The following is a 16,045-nucleotide window of genomic DNA, read 5'->3' on the forward strand; positions in this document are numbered from 1 at the left end:
AACTTCTATTAGAATAAGTAGCGATCTGGAGCAAGGGGTGCTGGGGGTTTCAGGGACTGATTGCAGCCATCATGAAACAGGTGGGTATATGGGATGTGTTAGGGTAACTAGAAATAGGTGCATGTATGCTTGCATGTATACCAATGCTAGAAATATAGTAAATAAATTTGATGAATTTGAGGTGTTGGTCAAGACATCAAAGGCGGATATTGTTGGGATATAAGAGACGTTGTGTCACACTGATATTAGGAATGCAGAATTGGAATTTGGGGAGTAGAATGTGTACAGAAAGGATAGACAGGATAGGAAGGGAGGAGATATTATGCTGTTAATTAAGAAAAACATAAAATCAAAAGAAGTGCATCCAGTTGATATAGATGAACAGTGCACTGTTGAGTCAGTTTCGTGTGACATAAGCACTGCAAAAGCAAAAATAAGAGTAGGAGTGTGTTATAGGCCTAATGACTCGAATGAGTACAATGAACAATTCTACAGAGAAATAGAGTGGGCTAGTAAATCAAAATGTCTTATAATGGGGGATTTTAACTTCCCAGATATTGACTGGAACTTGTGGGTTGGTCACTCACACACTAGTAATACTTTTGTGGATTTATTGGATGATTGTTTTCTGCAGCAGCATGTTCGAGAGGCAACCAGAGAGGGTTGCCTCTCATTCGTGTATTAAGAATTTGCAGATAAAGGAACCACTAGGTGGCAGTGATCACAGTGTACTGATGTGGGATTTACTTAAAGATATAATTACCATCAGGGGTAAAGGAAATGGTTTTTGCTTCCGTAAAGGTTAGTACAGTGGTCTCAGACAGTTTTTAAATTCTGTACAGTGGGATCAACTGACGATGTTACCAACAGTAAATTCTAAGTAGGAAACATTCAAGGAATTAATCGTGGAAACTACTAAAAGTTTCATACCTATTAAGAAATATTGTTCGAAGTTTAAGCCTAAATGGTTATCAAATGAACTAATGAGACTCGTGACAGAGAAGAAAAATGCATGGGATGCATATAAATTATCAAGCGACTCAGAAGCCTATGGCAGATATAAGCTAGTCTGTAATCTGGTCACAAAGGAGGTTAGGCTGGCGAAGGCAGATTACGAGAAATCCTTGGCAAAAGATGCTCAGAAAAACAGCAAGGATTTCTTTACTTATATAAACTCTAAAAGGAAGGGGATGAATCTGATTGGTCCACTTGACATCGATGGTTCGACTGTTGATGATCCTGCTCAGATAGCAAACAAACTGAATGAGTATTTTGCAACTACATTCACACATGAGGAATTATTAAGGTTCGAAAATGGCAGAAGGTTATCAAATTGTAGCAGGATACTTAATGATTTTGTAATAACTGAGAGCAAAGTGGAGGAGAAATTGTTGAAGTTAAACGTAAGAAAAGCACCTGGGGTGGATGGGATCTATCCAGTTATATTAAAGGAGGCGGCAAAGCAACTAAGCAAACCCTTAGCCATAATTATGAGAGCGTCCTTGGACTCAGGGGAGGTTCCCACGGACTGGAGATGTGCAAATGTATCCCCAATTCACAAAGGGGGATCGAAGGGTGACATGAGTAATTACAGACCAGTTAGTTTAACTTCTGTTCCGGGTAAAATAATGGAGTCACTGGTTAAAGATGCATTGCAGGATCATCTAGACAAGACTTCAGCAATAATTCAGACACAGCATGGGTTTGTTAAGGGAAAGTCTCGTCTGACAAATTTGATAGGATATTATGATGTGGTTACAAAGTAACTGGATGCAAAAAATAATTTTGATATCATATATTTGGATTTCAGGAAAGCTTTTGACACTGTTGTGCATGGAAGACTATTGTACAAATTGGAGCAGAATGGTATTAAGGGTAAGTTGCTACAATGGATAAAAGGATGGTTGAGTGGGAGAAGACAGAGGGTGGTAATTAATGGATGCTGCTCTTCATGGACTAATGTTATTTGTGGAGTCCCACAGGGTTCGGTGTTGAGTCCTGTTTTGTATATTTATCAATGATATTGATGAAGGTACATCAGGCTTAGTGTCGAAGTTTGCAGATGATACAAAGGTCGGCAGGGTTGTTAATGACTAATGGCAGTGTGCTACTGCAACAGGGGGGTTTGAGCCCATCACCACCAAAAACGGAGGATGCAGAAAGGTCAGGGAATGACCACCACATATCTTGGAGCAATATGGCCTTAGTTGCTAATGCTCCTAAAAATCAAATAACAAACAAACTGCAACAGGTTCTAGATAATTTGGGCAGATGAGCTAAGAAGTGGCAACTGAAGTTTAACCTTAACAAATGCAAAATACTGCATATGGGTAGAAGTAACCCCAGAGAAACGTACCAACTGTGTGGTACTACACTTAAGGTGGTAGAAAATGAAAAAGACCTGGGAGTAATTGTGCAGTCAGATATGAAGTTTTCTGAGCAATGCAGACAGGCTGCCAGGGCAGATCATGGGGTTTTGTCAATGATATATAGGAATTTTGCTAGCAGGGAAAAGGAGGTGATTGTCCCTCTGTATAAGGCAATGTTCAGGCCACGCCTTAAGTACTGCGTACAGGTCTGGAAGCCTCATTTTCGGAAGGATGTCGATTTGCTTGAATGTGTGCAGAGAAGGGCAACAAGATTGGTGAGGGGAATGAAGGGATCCTCTTACCAAGAGAGGCTTAAGTTCTGCAAATTGCAGTGGCTGGAGACTTGGCACCTGCACAGTGATCTGATTGAGGTGTATAAGGCCTTGAATGTGTAGCATGCTGAATTCTGATGAGATCCTTCCACTTGTTCAGATTACGAACCTAAGGGAACATAAATTCAAATTAAGAAAATACAGATGTAGAATAGATGTGCAGAAATTTGCCTTTAGCCAGCGGATGGTTAATTGCTGGAACAAACTGCCATCTGTCGTTGTGGAAGTTGATAGGTTAAATAAATTTAAGGAGGAACTGGACAGGCATTTGAAGGGAATGGTGTGGTTTTTTTTTTTTTTTTGGCTGATGCTTGCATAAGCTCATACACTTGCTTTCTTGCATCACATGCCACTACTACTACATTGCAACATTTTTAACAGTATTGCACAGTTAACTCTAAATAAAGTAGAAGTGTACTGAAGATGCTATAATTCCTTTACAGTTCCTAAACATTTCCTTTACCACTCCTGTATAATTCATAAACCAAATTAATGGCTTCTTTGTAAACTGCCCCATTTGGAAGAGAGGGATTGCTGTAAGAAATTGATAATTTCCAAAGTGTATTTTTTTAAACACACAAAGTATTTGTTGCTTTAACCTATTAATGGCAATATAGTATTATTTTTTTAAGAATTATATATTGAAAAAATGCTGGCTTTAGTATTTGATAAAACAGAATAAAAATGATCTGATTAATTCAGAAAGGATGCATAAAATGTAAGGGGAATATGCACTATTTAATAGTTCATAATTTTGGTAATTGTATATTCATATAAAAAATTAGATAATAATGTAATATAACTAATTTCTGTAATTATATTTTATATATTTTTATATTCTTAAAAGTGATGAAACCAATGTTTAGTCTCCAGAGCAAAGCTCCGGCAAACTCCCATCTTTTCCATCATGCAGTACGATTGATTTCTTTTGAGGTTATGATGGGCATCATGATGAGATCCAGTCTTTCTTACGTTTCGAGAGTATAGCTCTGAAATGGTGTTCGCAGGCCGGCCACTAGATAGTGTACTGGACCGAACTTGTTGGTAACTCTGTAGGAAGCATTTGGATGAGCTAGTCTATAATCTCACTCTCTACTCTGCTAGATAGTGACTGGAGGAAGCCTGAGCAGTGTGTATGTGGGAGTGGCATTATTAAGGCAACATTATGTCAAGGAGTTGGGTAGTTTCTTGCCACGTCTACACCACATCCAAAAATTTCATTAATTCACACAATGTGTCCTCCTCAACTTTTCTTACTACTGAATTCATCATATATAGTCAAAGTAATAGAACAAACTTATCTGTGAAAAAGATATAAACCTCCCAAACATCTCATTCATATCACAAATATATGTTGTCTCAGTTCCAATTTTAGTGATGTCTATTAACACTTACAGTCTGCCCAGCCCCACTTAATTTTTCTGACAGAATCCCACTTATCAGGTAATTCAACCACTGCTTATCTCAGTTCTAATTATTTGCTGTATGACTCCTTTCACATCAAAGATGGTACTTGTGTATATGCCTGCTCTGATACTCCCTGTCAGAGAATTAGTAATTAGGAAAATCCTTAGATGGATAGCTGAATGGCTTCAGGGCAGAAGACAGAGGGGTTGTGATAAATGGTTATGCCTCAGATTGGATTGACGTAAGAAGTGGGGTTCCTCAAGGATCAGTATTAGGACCACTGTTGTTTTTGTTTTTCATAAATGTCATCAATGAAGAAATAGAGGGTGTGATGTCTAAATTTGCAGATGATGTAAAGATTGGTAGAGTAGTTAATGATCACTGCCAAACAGAGTGACCTAGATAAACTTCAGGAATGGTCAGAAAAATGGCAGCTATGCTTTAATTCAGCAAACTGTAAGGTATTGTACCTGGCGAACAGTAACCCCAAAATAGCTTATACACTTGGCGGAGTTGAACTAAAGCCGATAGTGGAGGAAAGGGACTTGGGTATTACGATACGGTGAGACATGAAGTTCTTCAAGCATTGTAGACTTGGTTGCAAGGCAGGCCATGGTGTCCTATTGATGATTTATCAAACAATTGCAAGTAGGGATAAGGATGTCATAATCCCATTATATAAGGTTATTGTTAGATCACACTTGGATCACACCTTTGTTCAAGTATGGAGACCGCACTTAAAGAAAGACATTGTGCTTCTTGAAAGGATCCAAAGACAGGTAACTTGCCTGGTGAGATCGGCAAAAGGGTGTCCATATTAGGAAAGACTTCAAATATGCGAGTTGCAGAGCTTGGAAACTAGGCATCTTAGAGAAGGCTTGATTGAAGTGTTTAAGGCTCTGAGAGGCATAAGCAAAATGAATGAGGACGAAATTTTCATGATTATGAATGATTCTAGAACAAGGGGCCATAATTTCAAGTTATGGGTGGAGATGTTTAGAGTGGATTGCAGGAAGTTTTATTTTAGCCAGCGAGTTATAAATTACCGGAATAAGTTACCTACATGGGTGGTAGAGGTTGACAGTTTGGAGAAATTCAAAGGTCAGCTGGATAATTACCTATGGGAGGAGGGAAATGCATAGGTTGTCTATTTCCTTTTCTCTTATTATTTTTATTTTTATTATTTTATTTTATTTTATTATTTATTTTTGTTATTTTATTTTTTATTTTATTTTATTTTTTGGCTAGTGCAGCATAAGCCATAAGCCATAAGCCATCCTTGCACTAAGTGGCCATTGCTAATACTGAATACTAAAATCTCCTCTTTTTCAGTATTCTCTGGCTTAAAATCTCTATCCCATTCTGTCAAATTCACCTGTTGCCTATATCATTCTCCCATCTCTGCTAATCGCTTGGAACCCTGGCTTCCTTTCTCTGAAACTGGACTTTCTCCAGTCCAATTTTCCTAACAGTGAGGTAATTTTCTTTGGTGATTTTAATGTTCACAACTCCAGCTGGTTTCTGTTTTCTAGTCATACAGATCCAGCTGGTTGAGGTGCTGAGGCTTTTGCAATTGCTAATGCCCTCACACAGATTGTTCATTTACTTACCATAATACTTGGCAATCCTAACCACACAGCCAACACTCTTGATATTTTTTTCACAAACAACTTTTCCAAGTGCATGGTTAAGGTGAATGGCCCACTAGGCAGCTCAGATCAAAAATTTGGTATGGTCCCTTCTCCAATGGAGCCTTTCTCTCATGTCCAGCCAGTTCCTAGAAAGGGTGACAAATCCCTCCAATCCAGTTGTTGTCATATTATTATATTCACTTCCACTCTTTATAAAGTAATGGAGAAATCCATTAACTGCCAACTCCTAAACTGTCTAGAAACCTTCCATCTGATGAATGATTGCCAATATGTATTCCATCAGTTTTGATCCACTGGTGATATAATGTCTTGTGTTACACATCTGTGGACAGATTAATAGAAAAAAAGTTTGCAATTCAAGCAGTTGCTCTTAACATTTCAAAGGCTTTTGATCATGTTTGGCATAAATGTTTTCTAAATAAGCTTCCATCTTATGGATTGCTGACTGTTTTCTGCAATTGAGTATCCAGTTTTCTCCCTGACTAGTGTGTGTGCATGTGTGCAAATTATCTGCTATGGCTATAGTGCACCTTCCCTGACTACTCTTTGCAGATGATGGTGGGTAGCTTGCTCTCTTCTAACTTCTCTGCTAATACAGGTGTTCCTGATGTTTTACTTCTTTTCCTCTTCCTTTTATATATTATTGACCTTCTGTTTGCCAGGAAATTCTATCCATAGTTTTGCTGATGGTAGCACATTGCATTTCACCTTCCATTTTAAGGAACCTTGCTCTGCACAAAAGTTTAAACTTCTCGAATATCCACTACCAATTCCTTAAATGCTGATTTCCGGTTGAGCAAAGATAGCTTAGTTAATTTCAATCCTTCTAAAACTCAGTCCTGTATTATAACTTGCCAAAAGGATTTTTCTGCTCCTATGCTTATCTTCAGTGACACTCAGATTTCTAGACAAGATCACATATCTCTATTAGAGATTACCCTGGCTTCTAATCTCTGACTCCCAATCTCTCATCACAAATATTTCTTCCTCTGCATCTAAAAACTGGATTTTAACTTTTGCTCTTGATGTTACTTTTCTTCTAAATAGCTACTCACTCTGTACAAATCTGAAATCTGCTCTACCATGGAATATTGTGTCCTCATCTAGGGTGGTGCAACCATATCCCCATTCAGGCTTCTAGACTCCATTCAAAAGAGGTCAGTTAGGTTAATTAATGACCTGTCTCTTATAAAGTCTCTCCACTCTCCATCTCATAGATGTTCTGTTTCTGCTGCAGTACTTTTTTATAGATACTTTCATGGGTAATGTTTTTCTGAATTGCATTCTGTAATTCCCTCACACTCTCTCTCTCCCAAACCAGTCCGAACTTGTACCACAACCAGTCAACATCCATTTACTGTCAAACTTCAAACTCAGAGAACCAACTTTTCTTCTTCCTCATTTATTCCTTTGATTTCTGTTTTCTGCAACAACCTCCCTTTGTGCATATTTCCTGAAAATTACAATCTATAGAAATTCTTTCATCTTTGCAAGTATCTTCTTTCATCTTTTCAGCCTTTAGACCATGTATGGTACTAAATACACCATAGGTTCTAATACCTTTCATGTTTAGGGTTTTCAGAAAAAAAAAAAAGATTGTTTTTCTACATCTGTATACATGTAGTAGATTCAGAGAGGGTCACTGCATGCATAACCTTTAATTCATAAAAATATTTGTACAAATATTTTTGTTTTATGTTGCAGAATGCCATGTTTCATTACATTTAAAGTTTCTCTTTTTTTTTTTTTTCACTTTTTAAATTACTGTTAATTCTGTTAAAATTGTAAAAAAAAAAAAAAAAGCAGAAAATATAACAGTAGCACTATGCTAAACATAAGTCTCTTCTTTCAAGAAGCATTACTGCATTTTATTCATAATATAATGCTTACCTTATTATGTATATTTATTTATTTTTTTTTAGAGACCGCTTGAAGTGAATTTACAATCTTGTGGGCCATTAACCCAAGCATTTTTGAACTTGGTGAAGCAAATGAACAGTCCATCATCATCTACTACCATCAATCCTGATGTTCTTTTTAGGCAGATATGCAAGAAGTAAGTACTTATGAATAAAATTAGCATATGCTTGTGATATAAAAATTAATACTTATTAAAACTGAAGAGTTCTTTTTATATTAAATAAATCAGTTATGACATTATCACAATCCATTGTCTGTTATTATCAGTGATGTAAATGATTTGATTATTTTGGTTACAAAATGTGAATATAAGAGCTTAAGAAGCTTAAAGCCTATAATTTTAGCAATATTAAATATTAATAACTATGGGTCTTTTTCCTATTTTTGACTAAAAGCAAATGAGTATTGGACTAGGGGAGGGAAAAAACTTCCATAATTGCATTGATCTCTCTTATGTAGCACCATGCTAAACATAAATCTCTTTTCTTTCAAGAAATATTATTGCAATTTATTCATAATATGCTGGATCTCTTGCAGCTGCTTTGACTGCTTTGATCATATTGGCATCTTCTCAGAGGACAAACAGACATCTTAATGCATACAGATACATATCCCAAGGTGTCTTTCCTTCTTCAGTGAAACAGCATGTAACTTTGCAAAACAGTGCAAATAAGATTTGCAGATATCAAATAATAGTAGATCTAAAATGTTAAAATAAAAAATCTTAATATACTTTCAGCTTAGAAAAGTTCATATTAATATTAAACTGTGTTGGCTTTAAATGCTGGAATTACTTAGGATTAACACTTTAATTAAACATACACTTTCTCCCTAGGATAGAACAGTTCTCTCAAGCTGTTCTACTGTAAATAAACTGAAAATTAGTGTAATATAATGTTTGAGGAACAAAAATATTGACTTGCTGAATGAGGTCTATTTGAGATATCCCCTAATTACTGAATTTATTCAAAATACCATGCACACTTTTTTCCCACCCCTGATGGTTTTACACTAAAAAGTCTATTGCATATCTTATAAAATTTGCACTTTGCCACTAGACAACACTGCCAATAAAGAAGAGGAAAAGGTGTGTTCATTACAATCATTTGCAGTGAGAAGCAATGATGTACAGTAGCATTATCTATCATTACTAATTATAGAAAATTGTAGTACAACATCACTTTTCAAAGTTGTGGTACTACAATTTACTTTTAGGCGGCAATTCCCTTTGAAAAGGAAAATGCCACCTAAAGTTAATGCTTAAGGTGTAATTATGAGAGAACACTTGTTATGATGAACCGAAGGCGACAAATGAAGAGCAAGATAAACTGACAAGGAGAAAATTGAGTATACTGAGTTATGCAAAGCCATTAGAAAGAGACTCAGAGAGGACATAAGAAGATTTAACACAAGAAAAGTAGAACAAGCATTAAGGGAAAACAAAGGACTTAAATTAGTAGCCATGAACAGTAATACAGAAAGACAAATGATACTGAAAATGAAGAATAGCAATGGTACTTATAAATAGCAGAGAAGGCATGATTCAAATAGCAGAAGACTACTATAGAGAATTATACAAGGAGTGAGGGAATGATGCCAGCAGTGGGGAAGGTGGATCGCAAATTAGCAACACATACGATATACCTGATATTCTTCCTGAGGAGGTAGAATATGCGTTGAAGAAAATGAGGCATCAGAAAGCCCTGGGGGAAGATGAAGTTACTGTAGAGTTGTTAAAATTGGGAGGAAGAGACATAACACAAAAACTGGCAAGGCTCTTTACAAAATGCATTAGAAAAGGTGTGATGCCTAAGGAGTGGAATAATGCAATCATAGTTTTGCTGCATAAGAAAGGAGATAAATGAGAAATTGGAAATTATAGACCAGTTAGCTTGTTATCCCACATCTACAAGTTGTTCACAAGGGTCATTACTAACAGATTAGAAAGAATACTTGATGAGAATCAGCCGAAAGAGCAAACTGGCTTTAGGACAGGATTCTCAACTATGGATCACCTGCACGTAATATCACAGCTAATGGAGAAAGCAAATGAATATAAAACACCATTATGCCTGGCATTTGTGGATTATGAAAAGGCATTTGACTCCATACAGTATAAGGCAATGTTTCAGGCACTGGAAAGACAGGGCATGGATAACCTATATATTATGATTTTGAAGAAAATATATGAGAATGCTACCTCCTTTATTAGACTAGACAAAGACAGTAGTAAATTTAAAATTGAGAAAGGAGTTCGACAAGGAGACACAATATCTCCGAAGCTGTTTACTGCTGCCCTTGAGGAAGCTTTCAGAAGATTAGACTGGTTGCAGAAAGGAGTCGATGTGAATGGAGAGTACCTAAACCATTTACGATTTGCAGATGACATTGTGGTCATAAGCCACAATCCCAAAGAATTAGAGGAAAATCTTAATCAGTTATGCAGGGTTACTAAGGATTTTGGACTAAAGATGAATATGGCTAAAACAAAAGTAATGATGAACAAGTATGCCACAGAAAGGGACATAATGATTGAACGAGCAGTAATTGAAAAGGTGGAGTCATATACTTATCTGGGACAAGTTATTAGCTGTAATAACTTGTCCCAGATTTATTCTTCTCTTGGCTCGAAGTCAAGAGAAGAATAAATTTTGGATGGATAGTATTCAGGAAATATAGTCGCATACCGAAGAGCAATATCCCAGTTTGTCTGAAACGTAAAATAATGAACCAATGTATACTCCCCACCATGACTTATGGAAGTGAAACTTGGGCACTCACCAAAAGAATGGAAGAGAAGTTGAGAACTACACAGTGAAGAATGGAACGAATTATATTGGGAATCCGACTGTTAGATAAGAAGAGAAAGGCGCCTCCGTAGCCAGGTGGGAAGGAGCAGCAGTGCATAGCACACACGCTTCTTGATTAGACCGGGGTTCGAGCCCGTCACCACCAAATACAGAGGATGCAGAAAGGTCAGGGAATTACCACCGCATATCCCGGAGCAATATGGCCTTAGTTGCTAATGCTCCTAAAAACCAAATAACAAACAAACATAAGAAGAGAAACCCACGGATTAGGCAGCAAACTCAAGTAAAGAACATTCTTATCAAAACTAAAGAATTAAAATGGTCTTGGGCAAGACACATACCTCTAAGACATTATGACAGATGGACTAAGAAAATAACAGAATGGTACCCAAGAGGAGCTAGAAGAAAACCTGGAAGCCAACGATGGAGATGGATAGATGAAATTCATGAGTTTGTGGGTAGTAAATGGATGGCCATTGCACAAAACAGAAGGAACTGGAAAGGCCTTCATCCTGCAGTGGATTGAAAATGGCTGATGATGATGATGAGAGAACAATAATTTGAAGCAAAATGGATGGATTACTCACTTTAGGAAGACTCAATAAAATGTGCTTGATAAAAAATTCCACAGATTTTTAAAGTTTTTGCAGTACACCCATTGAAAACAGTTTTTGTGGGCATAAAAAGGTTGATTATACTGAAAAACAATGTAAATATTGATCAAATAGCAATTTATTAGAGAATTACTTATGCATCTTCTAGGTCAAAATAAATATTAGTATTAGCCATGTGGTGTAAGGAACCCTGAGGCTTCGCTGCACCAGCCAGCAAAAAAATTTAAATAAAATAAAATAAACTGCCCATTTGACTCCCTCCTCATGTAAATCAAGCTGAATTCCCCAAGCTATCAGCCTTAACGACCCACCGAGGCAACTTTTTCCAATAATTAACAAATGCTGGCAAAAAAAAAAACTTCCTGTAATCCAGTCTAGATCACCTTTCCTATAAATTTAATTTACGACTTCTAGTTCTGTGATCATAACAGTGAAAGGTTTACTCTCATTCATTCTACTTTCTCCTCTCAAAGACTTATACACTTCATTCAGGTGTTCTTCAATCATGCAGTGTTTCTCAATTGGGGCTTTGCAAGTACCCATCGTGTAAGATTCGACACTTAAGAATAAATTTTTACTTAATTTATTTACAAGTATTGTCTGTATAAATATGAGTGATATCTTATTTAGTTCATTTTCTGTATTGTTTTTATGCTTATACATACAATGCTTGACAAAATTAGCAGAACATTTAGAAAACGTGGTGTAACTCATGCAGCTTGTGTTGAAGTGGGAAAAAATTTGGTATGGTGGTGTACCATAGAATAATGATGAAGAGGAGACAGCGAGAAACTTCAGACAGGTATAAGGGACATTTCTAGGGATTGTATAAGAATTTCCAAAAAGCCCACATTTACAGAAGTCAATGCAAAATGCTCAAAAATATGGTAACATGACATCAGTACAGCATACGATCCCCTCCAATGACTAAACAGGCTGACAGCAGGGCGAACCATGCCTGATATAAGGGTGTCTAAGATTTCCTGTCAACAAATCCCATTCTTCTACCAGTGCAGACCTTAGCTCTCCAAGTGACCGAGGAGTTGGCTGTCGGCATGCAGTGTGACGTCAATAGGCGTCACATTGCATGTCCTACACGTTTGGATTGAAGTCTGGTGACCATGCTTGTCATGATAGTTGTTGGATATCTTCAGTTTCAAGGTATTCCCTACCACTCGAGCTCTATGTGTAGTGGCATTGTTGTGCAAGAAAATAAAATCTGGGCCAACTGCACCCCAAAAAAGTTGTACTCAGGGTTTTAGGATCTGTTCTCAGTACCTCTGCGCAGTTACAGTACCCCTATCAAAAACATGAAGGCCATTGATCATTATTCTGCCCCACATGAGAACACTGCCTCCACTGTAAATGTCCCTTTCTCTGATGTTGGAGGGATTGTACCGCATTCCTTGTTATTTCCAGATGAAATAACGTCTATAATTTTTAGACTAAAATGGGATTCAGAGAACAGAAAAGTTTCACCGAGCTCTGCAGTGAGTCAGGGTTAATGGGATACAAACCATTGGCTTCCTTGCGTAGAGTCCACTTGAATCGAGCCTTCTTAACACAGTCTGGTTGGAAATTTTTTCGCCCGTGGCTGCAGCAACATCAAGAGACAGTTGATGATAGGGCATCGTTGGGTTCTTTCTTGCTATTAGAGCCAGATAGTGGTCTGTTATGGTCGATGTAGCCCTCGGGTGAACTTGGCCAGCTCTTCTTGTGATGGTTTATGGCTCTTGAAACTGCTTCCATAGTGCTGAGACAACACTGCGTGACACATTAAGCCAGCATGCCACCTCTATCTGCAACTGCCCAGCTTCAAGTTGTCCAACAGCCCCTCTAGCTCAGTGAATCATCTAAATGATGATGACTTGCCATCCTGAGTACTTGATGTAGCTATCCCACTGAGCAAGCCTGAAAATGGGAATGAAGTGATGTGGTGACGTGTGTTTTTATAGGCATGAATAATTTGCATAATGTGCAGCTCTGTAAGGTGGTAGATCAAGTTCTATTGGATACTCAGAATTTGCATTCCAGGATGCCTATTATATCAAATTTTTGCCTTTGGCAACACTGTTCACTATAAAATATTTGTTAAAAACATTTTGTTTTGTTAATTTTGTCGAGCAGTGTATTTATAATACTTTGGTGCTCTGAGGTCTACCAAAGATTAAGAAGCACTGCTCTAAGATGCCTAGTTACCAAGCTCTCTACCTCACATATTTGAAGTCTTTCCTCATATGCAGCATTATCAGGCACATTACTCATCTTTGAATCCTTTCAAGAAGCATGAGCATGATGTTTTTTAGGTGTGGTTTCCATACTTGAACACAGTATTACAAGGATTGTCTGACAATCGCCTTATACAGTAAGATTATGAACTCTCTATCTCTGCAAGCAAATGTTTGAGAAATCATTAATAGGACACCATGGGCCTTCCTTGCTGCCTCTCTGCTCTGCAGAATTCTGCAATCCATCTAAGGATTTATCCTGTGATTCCAACATGTTCCAGCTTATGTAGTACCCTCTCATGTATGATGAAATCAAATACTCTGCTGCAATCCAAGTAAACATTTTCGAAATTATTTCCGATATCAGCTCACTAGTGATTCTGTAAAAATTGCTAGCCAGTTTGATTAAACATGATTTTCACTTGACAAAACCATGCTGTTTTCTTCAGATTTCCATTTTATTTAACTGATCCTGAACTGAATGCTTGATAATTGCTTCCATGATACAAAAACAAGAAAATAAAAATGAAATACAGTATTTACAACAATTCTTCATCTGCACTTGCTGCTGTCTCAAATAAGATCACATCCCATGTCATCTAAACTGTGAAATTATTATTATTATTAGCCATATGGTGCAAGGAAGCCTAAGGCTTATGCTGCACCATCCAAAAAAATTCCTCGAGTTATCCTGAGAGAGAGAGAGAGAGAGAGAGAGAGCATGCGCGCGCGCGCACAAGAGTCAGAAGTAGAAAGGAATGTCTTTCTTGATTAATTAGTATATAAGTAATTCCATCCCCTCACCCACTGCTCAACTTCAGATCTACAACTTATTTGTTCTGTATTCTGAAGCCAGTCTGTGTTGAGCACTTGTATTCATTCAGCATGATGAAGCTTGTTTAAGCTGCATTAAAATACCTTTAAACAGTCAGCTGACACAAAATTCTAAAGTAGAGATTAACAAGCTTTTACAGGATGGATCTACTGAGTTATTTAAAACTGTGTCATTCTGTGATAGGTTTATCTGTTTTGTGGGTTGTAAAACTAAATATCTGGGAGGAAAAAACTCTGTAACTCTCATCCGAGACTAACTTTGGACATGGTGTGAAAAGACGCCCATAAAAATATTTATCTGTTACAACTACTGATTGGAATTTAACTGAGCTCTTTCCAATCTGGAGAGAGAGAGAGAGAGAGCAACACTGCATTTTTATGCACAAGGATGAGATGGTGTAGGACCAGGTTCTCTCTGCCAAAATCAATTTTTTAAATGGAGGAGAGTATATATAAACTTCCAGCTATTATACTATAAAAAAAATTGATCAGCGAGGATTTTTTGAAATGCATTTAAAAGCTTCACCTTTATAAACTTAAACATAGGCATTCTTACTCTCTCTTTGTTGACTTTTGTAGTAGTAGTAGTGGTATGTTATTGGGGTGATTAAAGAATAATCTTGTTGGCATTCAGGATAGCCTCTGATGCAACCTTTTGCAGCAGTGCATAGGTCATTGGACCTGCAATTCAAAAGACCCTTTATAGTGAGGAGAAAATGTATGAATGAAGCTGGTAAGCATGAAATTGGTGATATGTATGAATGAAGCTGGTAAGTATGAAATTGGTGATATTGAAATTTTAGAAGGAAGTAAAGCTCCTGGAGTTGATGTTTAAGTCAATATTAGTTGTTGGGTGCATTTGAATGTGATGCTTAGAGCAGTGTCTCTAAACAGATTGGGTAGCACTTTAGGACGGCACTATCCAACCTGTTTTGGCTTACTGGGCACCTTATATTTAAGAAGTTGGAAAGCATTACCAAAAATATATATATAATATATATATATATATATATATATATATATATATATATTTTTTTTTTTTTTTTTAAATATTTATTATAATATGCCTGGCATTTGTGGATTATGAAAAGGCATTTGACTCCATACAGCATAAGGCAATGTTTTGGGCACTGGAAAGACAAGGCATAGATACCCCATACATTATGATTTTGAAGAAAATATGTGAGAACACTACCTCCTTTATTAGACTAGACAAAGACAGTGGCAAATTTAAAATTGGGAAAGGAATTTGACAAGGAGACACAATATCTCTGAAGTTGTTTAATTCCCCCCTTGAAGGAGCTTTCAGAAGATTAGACTGGTCGCAGAAAGGAGTCGATGTGAATGGAGAGTACCTAAACCATTTACGATTTGCAGATGACATTGTGGTCATAAGCCACAATCCCAAAGAATTAGAGGAAAATCTTAATCAGTTATGCAGTGTTAGTAAAGATTTTGGACTAAAGATTGAATATGGCTAAACAAAAGTAATGATGAACAAGCAAAAAGGGATATAATCATTGAAGGAACAGTAATTGAAAAGATGGATTCATATACTTTTCTGGGACAAGTCATTAGCTGTAATAATGATAAATGGCTGGAAGTCAAGAGAAGGATAAATTTCTGATGGATAGCATTTAGGAAATATAGTCATACTGAGAAGCAATATCCCAATTTGTCTTAAAAGTAAAATAATGAACCAATGTATACACCCCACCATGACTTATGGAAGTGAAACTTGGGCACTCAACAAAAGAAACACATGAATTAGGCAGCAAACACAAATAAAGGACATTCTTATCAAAACTAAATAATGGAAATGGACTTGGGCTGGACACAGCTTGAAGACATGATGACAGCTGGACTAAGAAAATAACAG

The 16,045-nt window shown here is 36.9% G+C and overlaps 1 protein-coding gene across 4 annotated transcripts in view; it reads left to right on the forward strand.

Annotated features, from left to right (window-relative positions):
* Positions 1 to 16,045, forward strand: part of Usp16-45 (ubiquitin specific protease 16/45) — a 117,991-nt gene that overhangs the window by 44,636 nt on the left and 57,310 nt on the right. For all 4 annotated transcript variants that reach the window (XM_090379186.1, XM_090379193.1, XM_090379210.1 and 1 more), the window contains one exon: positions 7,683 to 7,816. In XM_090379186.1, coding sequence (XP_090235312.1) covers positions 7,683 to 7,816 — 134 coding nt within the window. The remainder of the gene's footprint in view (positions 1 to 7,682; positions 7,817 to 16,045) is intronic.

This window comes from Mastigoproctus giganteus, chromosome 1, assembly GCF_048544385.1.
Source record: "Mastigoproctus giganteus isolate SK-2022 chromosome 1, ASM4854438v1, whole genome shotgun sequence".
NCBI classification, from domain to species: Eukaryota; Metazoa; Arthropoda; class Arachnida; order Uropygi; family Thelyphonidae; genus Mastigoproctus; species Mastigoproctus giganteus.